At 38.8% G+C, this 15,070-nt stretch overlaps 1 protein-coding gene across 7 annotated transcripts in view; it reads left to right on the top strand.

Annotated features, from left to right (window-relative positions):
- Positions 1-444: 444 nt before the first annotated feature.
- Positions 445-15,070, top strand: part of cntln (centlein, centrosomal protein) — a 72,464-nt gene continuing 57,838 nt past the window's right edge. For 3 of the 7 annotated variants that reach the window (XR_003295514.1, XR_003295513.1, XM_026303708.1), the window contains exons 1-9: positions 536-877; positions 1,140-1,227; positions 4,056-4,144; positions 5,667-5,751; positions 8,072-8,206; positions 9,130-9,309; positions 10,850-10,983; positions 11,885-12,047; positions 12,612-12,830. Coding sequence is in view for 5 of the 7 variants with exons in the window: in XM_026303708.1 (XP_026159493.1) it covers positions 1,147-1,227; positions 4,056-4,144; positions 5,667-5,751; positions 8,072-8,206; positions 9,130-9,309; positions 10,850-10,983; positions 11,885-12,047; positions 12,612-12,830 (1,086 nt within the window). In the remaining 2 variants the exon portion in view is untranslated. The other 4 variants (XM_026303711.1, XM_026303709.1, XM_026303712.1 and 1 more) reach the window with 4 other exon arrangements.

Genomic DNA, 15,070 nt, shown 5'->3' with positions numbered 1-15,070 from the left:
AATCACAGTTTATTTGTGATTACTACATTACTAAATCAGTAGCCTTGTCTTGTGCAGTTTTTATAATTCCAGATAAATGTCTGTTTTTTAATTTGGATTATTGTCTTGTCGTAAAAACTGGCCTCTCTTCAATTTTCAGTTTCTTGACTGACTGCATGACAATTGCATCTCGTTGATATATGCTGATATTTTCTGGAATTTCATGTTAATGTACCCCAAACTACTGTGCAACTTTAACATTTGAACAAAGGCTCGTGTTAATGCATGCTCGCTACATGAGTAGTATTTGCTTCCCTTCAATACAAATATCAACAAATTTCTATTTTGATGTACAGACTTTAGCATGCAGCTCAATTTTTGCTTAGTGCCAATTCAAACATCCCCAAAGGTCCCCTCCTGGGAAACCGACATACCGTAAATATACGGCAACTGTCGTGAAGTAACGTGAAACCCAAGAGGCGGAGGGACAGTAACGGAAAACGGCGGGCTTCTTTGAAAGAGGAAAGCATCCCGGTAGTTATTGACAACGGTACGTTTCACTGGCAAAGTTTCTTTTGGATTTACATAAAAAAATAAATAACGTGTTAATGTTCGAGAATGATTAGTTAAATGTGACGCCGTTGAAGTACGTCGTGACATTGTGCGGGGCGTTGTAGTCGAAGACCCGGACACAGTCAAACGCAGACGAGAAACGGAAAATACGAGTGTTTTTTAAAGTGCTAACGTTAGCTGAGTTAGCACTGTGTTGTGTTAACGTAGGTCTGCAACGTTAACTGAAGCAGCTGATATAGCTAGCTAACTAACTAGTGTTGGTTAGCAGGTTATCGAGTCACTCAAAGATAAACTGTCTACACGTTTAACTACAAAGGAGTCTAAGGTGAGCTTGCTTGTATTGTCTTACAAACGTGCTGTAACGTCAGTGGTTAGCTAACGTCAGATTAAAACACAGACCACCTGTTGATATTGCTTTCAATAAATAAGTTAGCTAAACCCATTTCCAGTATGAAAGTGTCGTCCTCAGTGAAGTACGAACGAGCTTATAACAGTTATGTCAATGTGCTATTTGCATTATCTTTTTATCCAGTGCTGCAAGTGTTATTTCTGAGATCTCAGGAATTTTTTTTTTGCTTCCTTTTCAGTCCCAACATGTCATCCACGGACGACAGTCGTGTCCTGGTTTTGGAGGAACAAGTGAAGAGTTTATCAGATGAGTTAATGCAGTGTCAGGTGTGTAGAAGCAGCGTTACATAGTCAGGATGGATGCGTACACGTTGCAACATTGGGTTTTTAAGCTGCTATCTGAAAAATGTCTTATGTTAAAAGTAGTACAGGAATTAAAGAGTATTTCCTTATGTCTTAGTTTGCTAGTTATTTTTGTGTCCTCAATAAATTGCTCTGTTTATGAAAGTGAATTTAGAAAAAAATCTTACTGCACTAATGTGTAACAGTAGCTGGTACTGTTGGGTCAGACTCATGTAAAATACATTATTTCTGGGCAAACTACAAGAAAAGCACCATAGTCAGTTGTGTCTGTTAAACCTGTGACTGTAGTTTTGAGGTTTTTCGCTAGCATTGAACAGTTGAAAATGAAAGTATATCCATTTTCAGGGAGTTAGTGATGGCTCTAGTGTCCCTAGTGTATTTTATTCAATTGCATAAAATACCATTTACCTGCAAAAATCTGTAAATGTCCTGATCATACTTTACTGAATGTTCAGGAAGGACCATAAGTGATGATGTGTTTGCAGAGTACCTTTCAAATAATTGACCTGCCTTTTTTGTTGTTCAAATTAATACAGAGACAGAGTTACAGAAAGTGCTTGTGAGCAGATCTAAGAACTTTTCATCTTCATTTAGTCAGTGATTGACCAAGGCTGACCTTGCTTACTCACCACCAGGTGGTGCCTAATAACATGAGTGAACCGAACTCAGTAACTCACTTTGCACATCCACAGTACCTTGCTTAACAGGTACATAGACAGTTGAGGGGTTCAACAGTTGATGTGTTACATTATAGTTTTTAGTAGCCCATAGATATCACCTGGCACATTGACCAGGAACATTTTTGTGAGGTTGAGGTACATATAATCCTGTTACTTTCTTTATCCTGTGTATGAATTTTGTTGAGCTTCATAATTAACTTTCCTCAGAAGATTAAGTTTACCTTAATTACATCATTTGTGGTGCAAATTCATTTGAGTCTGTGCAGTTCAACAAAAAAACTTTGATAGCAAAATGCACTGAATACCACCAGAACAAAGCAAATTCAGATGACTGTATTATCATAACAACATGCTGCATGTTCCAAGTGACCTTTATATTTTTTAATTAAAAAAAAGGGCAGTTATGAAGCATTTCTTTGCAAACTATACATAGTACTGAAAATTGTTATTACTTGACATGTTTCTAGTGTTCAGGGCAAGCTAATGAATTTCAAATTGTATATCACCATAAGCCAAAGCAATTCTCCATAGCATGTAAGATTTTTTTTTTTCTGTGCTGTGTGTATCACTACATTGGCCTTTGTCCTACCTGCATTTTGACATGCAAATGAGAACACCATTTCATTGTATTAGAATGTTTCTTTTGTTTACAATACACTGCATTATAGGGCTACAAGTTTACCCGTGATACTACAGTAACTTTACTTCCTGCTGCCTTACATTGAACTGACATGGAAACCATCCTTGGTGGTCTTAAATGGAGTAGAACATCAGTGATTCTGTCTATTTAATAGGGACCTTTAGTTGTGCAGTGTACCATTTAAATAGTGGCATTTGAATACCATTGATGTCTTAGTCTCTGGCAAGATGTACTTCAGGACTGCCATTAACTCCAAAGTGTCTCATCTGTCGACCAGCAAATGTTCCTACTAGACCATGATAATTTTATTAATATGTGCTGAATTCCAGTGGCTCTCTTTCGTATGTTTAGCCCATGGCGTTTCGGTGTCTAGGTTCAATATGAATAATTCAGCAATCATCAAACACACATTCAGTGCATCTTTAAGTACATATAGGCAGAGGAGAGCTCTTGATGAGGGTCCTGACTGAACACTTGATTGTGGATCAGCTAATGGCAACCAAAGGCCAGGCAGAGGGAGACCACCTATTTCGAGTCAACTGTGTTGCTTAATTTCATCGTTAGCTGCATTGCAGGGCTGATTTGGTGAGATCCTTATCCCCCTTCACCCTGCTCTCACTCTGTACACACAGATGCATACAGAGACAGATCTACAGTCCTTCTACTTTATATGTTCAGCTCATGGTCTTATCAAGGTCTGCTTCTGCCATTTTAATAAATAATTGATTAGACACATTTGAAAAGAGGGTTAAAATTCATATACTAATTGGAGACCAGTAGATTCCAGTGGGAGGGATGACTTTTATCTTATGATGATGTGAACATAATTTATCAGATAATTTTATATTAAGTCGATTTGGTATAATTCTGTCTTTTAATGTCAGAAAATGTAGTTTTTAGATGTCCCTCATTAAATGTAATGTAGCTTAAAAATGTTTGAAAAACCAGCACGACAATTTGAATTGGAAATGTGTCAGGGGCTGGCTGTGTTTTTCTACTTGAAAATGACTCACTCTGTCATCAGTTTTGAGTTTCTTTGGGGCTAGTTACTTTGGAGCTGAAGTGGAAAACATATCCGGAGAGCAATTGATTAATAAAGAAAATGCAAGCTCGACTGCTGTGTTTTGATTTGGACCCCAGCTCTCCCCAGTCATAAATAGTGTATAATGACAAGTGTCAATGCTTGCTCCCCTTGAGTCGAAGGTCACATCTCAGTGATGGAGATTCTGTTAAGACAGGCTCATAATTAGAGAAGGCAGGCCAGATCAAAACTATTTTGTTTAAATTATTGATTGACTACCCCATCTGTCATATGCTAATGTCATTGAGCTATGTATTTTTTAGTTTTTCAGTGAGAAATGCTGAGATGTGCTTTGGCTTTCCTCGTTGCATTTTAATGCAAAATGATCTAAAGCTATTTATCTCAATTAAGAATAACAGCTGTTGACTCACTGAACCCTTTATTTTCACAGGCAGACAAGGAGTTTGTGTGGTCCCTATGGAAACGCCTGCAAGTGGCAAATCCAGACTTGACCCAGGCTGTTAGTTTGGTAGTTGAGCGGTGAGTAGATTCATCGTTCAGAGTGCTACCTGAGAAGCTCAGCAGATGAAAATTCCTTTATCTCACAAGTGAAGAGAAATATGTGTGAAAGTCGTTCGAGGGTTGTTTAAGGCACCTTGGCCATTCTACTGGGGTTACGACAGAATCTGGTGCAGATGCTGATTTAAGCTTTCTTATCCCTGGTCTAGCAGTTCAACCATGGAAACCCCTTTAATGAAAACACTCTTCCTTTTCCACTCCCATTCTGGTCAGTTGAAACACTCCTGCCAAATACTTGTCTTTATCGGATAAATTGTGAGATTGAATATGACCTCTTTTGCAGGGTGACTAAGCTATACAAAAAACAGTTGCATGGGAACTTTCATGAAAGACAGGCGTTCATGCTGTTTCCTGATGATGCATAGTTGGATAAATGAAATATGTTTCTCCTTATATGGAAAAAGACTTCAAATTATCTTGCAGGTATCATTGCATGCGGAATACTGATTTCTTTTCTACTTGTTCTAACTGCCATTACAATAAGTATAAAGTTTTTATCAATGCTTATCTTCAGTCTTTCAGTTTTTTTCTTAGAATGATATTTTCTTTATTGGTGCATATCACATGCTTTTTGAGATTTGTTAGTTGTTGCAAGACCTTTTAATAGGGCTAAAACACAGTGCAGCAGCATGAGTGTTGTTCAGTACCTGTGCCTCTCATTCCCTCTCCACACTCTTTTCACTTCCTTTATAGCCCCTTAGGAAACCCATCAAAGTATGCTGGTCTGCTGAGACTGTGGGGGAACATACACCCAGAGTGTATGTTTATTGTATCACCTGATGCGCAGGAGGATATTGACATGGTAATTGTGTTGGCTCCAGTCAAGTGCTTGTGCCCATTGGGAACCGTCCTTCACCCTCTCTTCCCTTTCCTGCGTGAATCTTGTAGAGTGATTGGTTGTATGTTTTAAGGACATGGTGAACGCAGCGAAATATACGAGAAGATGTAGCTAGCCCAGCCTGCGTTCCAGATCCTCCAGGGACACAAGATACTTATTTTAGTTTCTACCACGGGAGAGAGCTGATCAGAAGAGACAAAGAGATGAGAAAGAAGGCCTCGAAGATGGAAGGGGTAGATGCAAGTGATAAGTGGTCAGAATGTGGGGCCTCTGGTTGCCTAAAGCTGTGGAAACAAACAAGTTCCCAATTGATGGCTTTTTTTTTTGTCTCCTGAAAAGTTCATTATGAGGAGGTGCTGGTAGACTAAAAAAGTCCAGAAAATAACACTAGCTACTTATAAAGGGATGAAAATGTTTTTTCTTTATTCGTTAAGTACAGACAACTACCATCAACTGTGATACAAAGTTGTAAGAATAATAAAAATTACAGCAATTTTAAGCAGATTTGTTCCCTTTATATGGCCATGTTAATGTATCTGTTGATGTTTGGGGATGTACTTTGCATTGTTTCCATGGTTGTAGCCCTACAGCCTTAAGTCATTTGATTTTAGATGACTATTTGTTCTTCTTTCCTCTTAATTATAGTGAGAAGCACAAAGCAGAGATTAAAGACAGAAAAGTGTTGGAGATCCTACAGGCCAAAGACTACAAGATACAAGAGCTGGAACAGGTACAGTAAAGTGAGGTCCCACAGGTTGTAAATGTTTAAAAAAGTTTGTTAGATATTAGTCCCATTGAACCATGCTTGAAATGTCTACTTATGAAAATTGTCAAATTATATTCTCAAACCAAATATGCCTTTTACAAAAGAAAAAGGTAGATGCTCTTGGCCTACAGTCAGCTTTAATGGAGAAACTGAAGGTTAAATGCAGGTGTTTATTCTTAGGTTATTAAAATGTAAAGAGAAAGTAAAAAGGTAAATGTAATATAAAAATCAATACAATCTGAACAACTTCAGCTCTTTCTCTTTTTACAAGCTTTCCTTCATTCTGCCCATTAAGTAATATTTCTGGATAGTATAATGACATTACTGGTGTAATTTACTCCAAATCATCATCCCTTCACTGAAGCTTCTGTCAATCTCCTTCATTTGTGTCCTTCATCTAGTATTGTTTGTACCTAATGACACTGGCTGCATTGGAGTCTTCAGCTCAGTTTTTTCTTTTTTTTTAACATTACCATCCATCTTTGAGTCTTAACACTGATCTAGTCAATACAGCAGGTATAGTAATAAGAAGCACAAGATGTGATATGTAATTATGTCTAGTTTTCATGGCAGTAGCCACCACAGTACACCACAGTTTTTTTTCCGTACAGATGAAGAATAAAATTACATAATAGACTCCTAAAATCCAGTCAGTTTTTACTAAGTCAAATTGATCCATTAGTGCCAAGGACAGCTAACTGGAAAGCAAATCTCTCTGCCTTCATTTGCATAGCATCTGGCTAGGACTGCGTCCAGTAGAATAGAGAGAAATGCACCATGAGCTTACAATTACATTGATATCAGACTGATTCTCCCTGGAATTTTATTGTTCAGGAACAGTTCTCTTAAAAACTGTCTGCTGAATGGGATTTAATATGAGTGGAGGCTGCTTGATTCCGTAAGCTGTGAAGTGAAAATCTCACTACTGAATTGAAATTTGTTGATCTAAAATAATGTGGATTGTGTGCATAGTGAATTTGCTTTTACAGATATCTGCTTAATAGTTGCATTCTTCTGCTTTTCAATGTGACTTTAAACTATTTGTAATGAAACTGTCACAGTGTTTTAGAAGGTCATTAATGGAAGTGAACTTTATGTTGTGTCATTCAATACATTCATCATCTCATTCACAGTCTTGTCATACATACCCAATAGTGATTAATTAGTTTTGTTTTTTGTTTTGGGGGGGGTGATGGTCCACTGATTCCACACAGGATATCATACTCCTCTTAATGTCTTAGCTCTCCCACTTTGATGATGTTTTTTTCTTCCAGGTCTATTTTTTTTTCTTCCACCTCTTTCTCTATATAGTTTCCCTTGCTAGTCTTTTCCATTTTTGTAACATAATTAGCTTTCATTTTTGAACTGCACTGGGAATTTTCAAATGCTAATCTTTCTGTCCTAGACCTCTTAACTTGGCAGAACCCCTCCTTTTTTCTTTTGTATCAGCTGAGCACAACTGGGGTTCAAATTGTTCTTGTCTACCTCATTATCAACATTTGAATTTATTTTCTGCTCTCCAGTATAAATCTCTATTAAAGCCCCTCTGTTCTTGCCATGGTGAGGTAGGAGTAGTGAGGAACGCTAAATCCACTATCTGGCCATATCTGAGTGATTTCCCTCAGCATGGCAATTAATTGTATCCCAGGGCACAGTGTTATTTGAAAGGAGGGTGTACCCACAGAAGGCCGTGGATTACTAGCCAATGCCAAACCTCAGCCAATGCAGTATTAAAAGGCAAGCCTACTCCTGAGGCTGCCAAAAAACATTTGGTGTACATTCTCCAGCATCAGAAGTGGGTGGTCATTGCACCCTTTCTCTTGTCCTCTGGCTTGGCGAACCTTGAGAGTCATTAAATTCATCATCATTTAGGACCCAGGTTTGTGGGTTGACTAAGTGTCAGATCATGTGTGGTTGTGTTCTATGAAAATGAATGGTTGCTGTTCCAATCAGTCAATTTAACATCAAACAAAAATGTCATCAATATTGAAGTTTTGGACTGACAATGATGATAACTTGTGTCAAAGAAGTTCTGATGGGTATTTTTAATTGTTTTCTGACACTTTATAGACCCAATGATTGATCAGTTACTTAAACAATATTCATAATAATGTTAGTTGCATCCTGTTACAACAGCCTCAAGGGTAAAAATAATTATAGACCATCAGTTTTAGTTTTGAGTTCTCCAAGACTTAAATGTGTAGTGGAACCTGTGGCATTCTTTTTCTGTCTTTGTCTCCATGTCACTCTGTCTTTTTTTTTTTTCTCCAAATGTCTACCACAGAAAGTGACAGGGCAGCAGCAGGAGATTAACAGTTTGGTCCAGAGGAGGACAACAACAGACGGGGAGAGTGCCTTAATGAACAAGGAGCTGACAGCTCTGCGTGAACAACTGGTCAATAGGAATCAGGAACTTAAGGTTGGGGGAACAAATTTTCAGTAGCAGCCTGGGCCTCAGAGTCAAAAAGTGTCTTTTCTGTGTGGCACTGAACATGACAAGTCCCCCATGGCTATAGCCACAGGCGTTTGAATCATTTAGAAGCGAAAGAGGAATGTGCAGCCCTCTTGAACACAATCTCTATGTCTTTGTGCCTTCTCCTATGCTTTTATGCTTTATGCTTTTCGCCCTTGCTCAGTCACAACCTTTCTTGCTTTTAGCTTTCTTTTCTGCTACTGACAACAGAGAATACTTCACAGCTCAAAAGTGTGTATGTGAGAGAGAAAGATGGAGGGAAAGCAGGTTGTTAACTTGCAGATAAATACTTAATGACTGTTTCAGTGGGGGTAAGTGAAGTGTGCATGTGATGGTGTGGCTTCTCCCTAATTATGCTTAGATGGGACCTGGCTATGTTTAATTGATAAAGGAATGGCCCTTACACAGTCTTGGTGAGGTCTCCTGGTAAGAAATTGTAGGGGACAGCATCAAAGGAGACCTAGGTTGAGCCTAATGGGAGCTCGTTGCAAGCACCATTCTCATTAGGAGCCTGTCATTAAAGCCGACAGACTGGCCTCTGTACCTGCACGAGCCTTGCTCTTGCAACACGCCTCGGCCAACACCAGCCAACATGTAGCTGCATGGGCCCAGCGCTACAGCACAGGTGACCTTGGCCAATCAGCGACCCATGCAGGGGGCTCCTATAGCAAAGCCACTCCACTGTTTACATATTAATTTCAGCCTAATTTCAGCCCCCTTTTTTTTTTTTTTTTTTGTAGTAGTAGTTCATGGTTCTTTTTCATTTTCTCAGAATCGCTGCTTCTTTGATTCTCTTTTTGTCACTGTTGTTTATTTGGCACTCATGACCTCCCAATATCCTCATTATACATACACCTCATTTTATTCAGGAAGTGAAGATAGAATGTAGGAGGATTGCGGAGAAGGAGCGGCAGGTGGTGCAGGCTCTAGAGGAGGAGAAAGAGGGATTAACATCCTGCTGTGCTGTTCTGCGAGCTGACCTGGAGGAGAAGGAGAGGCAGACTAACAGCCAACGAGACCAGAGGGTTGCTGCCCAGGCCAGAGTAAAAGTATGAACACAGGGACAAGTCCAACAGACACAAACCACATACAAAGTTATACAGGAAGGGGCCGACATAGTAGCATTCCCATTCATCTGCATAACTTGAACTCTCTGATCCCTCATACCCTTTCTTCCTCAGCATGTGACTATAAATGTTTGCATCAAAGAACAGAGTTTTAAATGCGCAGAGATTATATTCAAACTTGTACTAAAGGAACCTGAAACACCTGAAAACTCTAAACCACAAAATTGGATGTGTGGGTGCAAGAGTTTATATTTGTTTTTTTTTTTTTGTTGTTGTTTTTTTTTTGTCACTCATTCTCCCCAAACAGAAAGGCAGAATCTGTCTATTGCTTCAGTCATCATTATGGGTCAATACATTTCATCTTTATGAACATGAGAAATACAGTCATTAAACAGCAATTGTTGTGTTGAAGTTTAAACATTAAATCAGTGAAATCACAATCAAAGTCCTTGAAGAGCTTCCGTTCCACACCTGTTGTCATTTCCTTGCTGAAATCATTTGTCTGCCAATACTATATGCAGGACACCACAGCTACAGAAGAACTTTGCATTTTTCTCTGTCCTTATAGACTAATTGTTATGAAGCATTTGGCTATCGTAGTCAAATGGAGTCAGACAGAAAGTCTTGAATAAGTCAGTACTGCAGAGTAATTACACTTGGATGGGATGGAGCGCAGCATCTAGTCTATGCACATCCATCACATCCTAAGGCAGTCCACCTGTTCCTCATTTTTTTGTATAATGTACTGATTTGTAAGATGCAGAATAGAGGGTATGTGGTGGATGCAGCATGCCAATTTGTTTTACATGGCAAAGATTTGTCCGGGAATTTATTTATCATCAGCTAATAAAAAAATTCAAGTCTTCCATATTGTGTCATATATTTAGACACAACCTTAATCTACTGTAAGGTGTGTTGTTACTTTGTCCTTATTTTTTTATATCATAATTATGAATAGTTAATTAATTTTGCATATGATTAATTCTGGCTGTGTGAAACATTGCTTTTAATTACATTAAAACTGTCTAGGAATTCGGAACTCCGTGTGCAGTCTGATGCCATGCAGTCTGCACTGCTCTAATAACTTCTGCTTATTAAGGAAAAGCTGTCATGAACAACTTGTCTACACCTGCTGCATAATGAAAAAGCAGCAGCCATAGTCCATGTCGGTCTCTGCATATTATCTGTTTAGCCTTTTTAACGCTATGCTCTCAGGAGCATTTTGACAGTACCCAATATGTATTTATTGTAGTTGCATTCATACAAACATACTTACAGACCTACAAGAGAAAAACATCTGAAATGTGTTTGGTATAGACAACTGGTAACAGCATGCTTGCATAAAGTGATTCTTAATATTATTTTGAAGCACATATGGTGGAAATTCATAAGTTTTAATCATCTCATGTCTTCATCAGTACCATAATTGCTCTTTGGTATATTCAGGTGGACTATTTTGTGAAATACTCTCAAAAATCCGATTGTTCTTTTACTTTACATTTAATGTACTCTACTTGACCAGGAACTGGAGGAGGAGCTACACAATGCGTGGCAGGAGTTGTCTAGCTTGCAGAGCCACAGTAGGAGTCTGGCGATGCAGCTTTCGTCCAAAGAGAGCGAGGTAGCAGCAAAAGAGGGGCAACTAAATCAACTTCGGTGAGCCCTTACAACAACTGCTTATAACAACACCAAATATTTTTTTTGAAGTAATCTTATTAGTTAAAGACTGTGGATCTTGCCTGTGTGCCTATATGCATATATCTCACCCTACATGGGATACTGTGTGCAGAAGTTAATATATTGCTCTTTACACCATACGGCTTGGGGGTGACACAGATTTCTTCCACTCTGGCTCACCTAAAGCCACTTGATAAGCCCTGCATAGTGCATGTGCTTTAAAAGAGGGAGAAAAGGGAAACAGGGCAGGCTTTGGCTAAGCTTTAGTCGATATGATAAAAACTGTGAGAACCATAGGAGCCTTAGTGGTAATCTCAACCTTTTTTAACTACTTTTCTGTTTTAATGCCAGAAGCACTCTGACATGTCAGTCACACCAGAGCTAGAGTCAATTCTTAAGGTTTTAGCTGTGTGATTAAAGATGGAGGAGTTAGAGGAGCACTTTGTGGTAATGCCATGGGATGCAAAACAAATTTTTGAAACTAACTTTCATGCTAACGGTTTATGTTCAAGGAAATTTGTATCATTTTTCTTGATTCATTACATCAATGTGATATTCAGTCATTTTAGTACAAATATAATTTTGCATATTTGGAATAAGATATCAATTTTTACTTTTTAACGTTATTACTTATTTATTTTAAAATATAAGCAAACTAATGAATCAGAAAGCCACATTAATTTAAATTATGACCTCATACATCTTCAAGAATTTTTTGTCTTTATATTTCATGAGTTAAATAAAAAAGCTTGACATGTAATGTTAGTGTATTAATGGAGAAAAGGTGCAGGCTTTGATATGCAATATTTTTAGCTTTACAATACATATACAGAATTGTGTGTGTGCGTGTGTGCGTGTGTGTGTGTGTGTGTGTATGTAGTGGCGAGTTTGCAGAAGTGCAGACTCTGTACAGACAGAGCACAGAGCATGCAGCAGAGCAGAGCCATTTGATCAAGCAACTGGAAGGACTTAACCTAGACACACAGAGAGTCCTAAGGAACCAAGAAGAGGCACATACTGCTGACACCACCTCCTACCAGAGGGTATTCATACATGCAAACAAACACCATACCTCAAACTTATCATTAGAACCATTTTGTTGCACTCCGGATTTATTTCCAAGCTAACTATAATCTAGTTCCTAGTTAACCTTATTTTGCTTATACCAGAAAAGAAGGGTTTTTCTCACTGTATCATGTAACTTTGAGTTCTCAGCTGACCACCCCTTCTGTCTGATGATGGTGCCACTGTGCCATACACAGCACTACTCAGGAAGTGAAATAAAGAGAGTCTTGGGGATACTTAATAGCAATATTTAAAGACAAAGGAACATTTTTTGTCTTTTCTCTTTTTGTTGCCTTTTTAGCCTTCCATTTTTCCTTTCATCCTTACTTAGATGATCGTAGCATATGTCTTTGCTATTGCTATGGAAATAAGAAAACATCCCCATATGAAAACATTTGTCATTTTCCACGTCACCTAATCTCATAAGTGATTTTGTCTCTTCTTCCATTTGACATCCAAACCTCTTCACCTCCCTTCCTGCCCCCCCTCCCAACCTATCTGTTTTTCCAACCCATGTCTTTTGTTTTTGCGCTTGTTGACAGCTGTATAAAGAGTTAAGTCAGTGCTACCAGGCCCTCGTGTCAAGCGAGGCCAGCCTTCGTCAGAGTCACCAAATGCTCTGCAGCCAGCTGGCTCAGAAAGACCAACAGATCCTGCAACTTCAGGCTGAGCTGCAACAGCAGGAACAACTTCAACAGCTACAGCCACAGGTTCCACAGACAGTTGTTTACTTGTCACCCAACAGACAAACCAACTTTAAGGTAAACATCCCCCACAGCGACACTCTCTTTTTCAGGTTTATTAAGTGCATTGCAACTCCCGGATACAGAGTTTTCTGTACTACTACACATAGGCCATAGTTTAACTTTGATATACATTGGTGAAGCTATGCACAAAAAAGGGGTATGCTAATTATACCCTGCATAATGTATGTGTGTCTTTTCTTTAAAAAGGAACACATTATATTACTATACTTCTGTCAATGACTTGTCAGAAGCCACGGTCTGATTGTCCTAAAGTGCAGGAAAGGCAATATGTAGGTGGATTAGTAGGCACGGTAATAACCGACAACCCCCAACATGGCTGGTGGTGGTAGTATTTAACTGAGAATCACTCTCTTGATATTGCTCTAGTTCACCCTTGATTTATCCTTCTCTCTCAGCAGCAGTGTTGTCCATGTCAGCTATCTGATCTCTCGTTCTCACACTTCGGCACACATGCACTCTCTGACTTTATCTGTCTTCTTTTTCTCCTCCCACCCAAGTACCTGCCTAGAAGTCCTTTTAACACACTTGGATCAGATAGCAAATAAGGAGAGAGAGGTGATTTAAATGGAGCCCTCTTAATGTTCTTGAAGATGATGTTAGAGTTACAGTTATACATCTGTCAGTCAGTAGGGTTTTGACTACGTTTGAACTGTCACCCCAAGACAGTGGAGGCTGTAATATAAATTAAATAAGGCAGCCACAATCTAGGTGTCCTTTTAATAACTCCTAATAACACAGTGAAATGTATTTCTTGGACCACAGTGTCAGAAATGGTTGAGAACAGTAACAGGTGTCTAAATCTTGAGCCACATAACCTCATTCCATCAACATTATAGGACGACTGTTATGAGTCTCTCAATCGATTCTGGAGTGTGACTTCAGTTTATCCTGCAGATAAAACAAATTTGAGACTGATGCTGTGGATTTTAATATTTTTGTAGCAGTTGAGTAGTTTCTGTCTCCACAGACTGTAATTGTTTTTGATTGGTTGATATTTTCTGACAGTGCTGCCCCCAGTCTGTGGAACTAAAAGATATCAGCTCAAATGTTAAGTGAGTTACAATTGCCCTGTCTCACTTAACCCTGTTAATTTAACGAGCGGTGAAATATAAATGGATCATTTAGTCAGTAATTAAATACAGTAGTGCAGTGTTCGCTCAGTAATTAATACTACATTTAGAGTAGATGCAGTTAGTGCTGCGTGCTGTAGTGTGGGCTTGCATGTGTGCATACATGCATGTATAAAGTGTGTGTATGTTTTACCCCACTGAACATGAACTCCACCTTCTTCCTCCAGGCAAGAATAAATGCAGCTTCACACATTTTTAGGCTTGAGATATAATTACAAAAATATCATGCTATGCTACTTATGCTAAGAAGTAATATCAACTTTTGTTTACTGAACACATGTAGCTGCTGTCTGCCTGATTTGTTTCTTTAACTTTCTTACCTACTGACATCAAAGTGAACAGATCAGGTATCCCAAGGTATAGCACTCAGTCAAGAGGGCTTTCTGTTTCCCACTCTAATTTCACTGACAGGTTGTGTATATGTGTGTGTCTGTGAAGGTGCATGTTGAAATAAAGGTGTGTATCTGAGCACATAATCGCAAATTCTGTAACAACTTCCTCCCAAACACCTGTTTAATTCTAATGCTCAGGTTGTTAAGGCAGAATTGATTTTAATTTTAAATGTTTTGGTGGAAGTTACCATTGGAAGTGATCAAAGGGCTGATCGCAACAGGAGCACAGGTGGGAGACGCAGCGCTCATTTGAATATGGACCAGAGCGACGGCTTTGAACACCCCTCCCACAGTGGTTTTGGTGGGGAGTGAGGATAAGGAGGAGGGAAGGTGAGAGGAATAACACCCATTGTGTGTTATACCTCCATGCTGTGCACCAAGATTGACTGTCTGCACTCTCTTGTCTTATGCCAAATGAACGCTTTACAGGAAGCTTAGCAAGACTTTACAAAGGCTTAGACTTGAAAATGTTTGTTGTAACCAAAACTCTTCTTCCTAGCTTTCAGTTAATGAGTAATTCTATTCTAATTCTATCTTATATGTACTCCAGTCAGTTAATCTTGCATGATTGACATTAGGTTGTGAAGTTGATCAAAATTATTGTTGGCCTTTCAACACATGGACTCATAGTTTAAGTTCTCTTGTTAGTAGGGTTATGTGTATGTACTGAAAACAGTGAAAGTTTTCCATAATGTCAGATTGGAAATGGTCC

The sequence above is a fragment of the Mastacembelus armatus genome, chromosome 1 (assembly GCF_900324485.2).
Source record: "Mastacembelus armatus chromosome 1, fMasArm1.2, whole genome shotgun sequence".
Taxonomy (NCBI): domain Eukaryota; kingdom Metazoa; phylum Chordata; class Actinopteri; order Synbranchiformes; family Mastacembelidae; genus Mastacembelus; species Mastacembelus armatus.
Note: the sequence above shows the minus strand (reverse complement) of the source record. Positions and strands in the feature narration are given on the sequence as shown.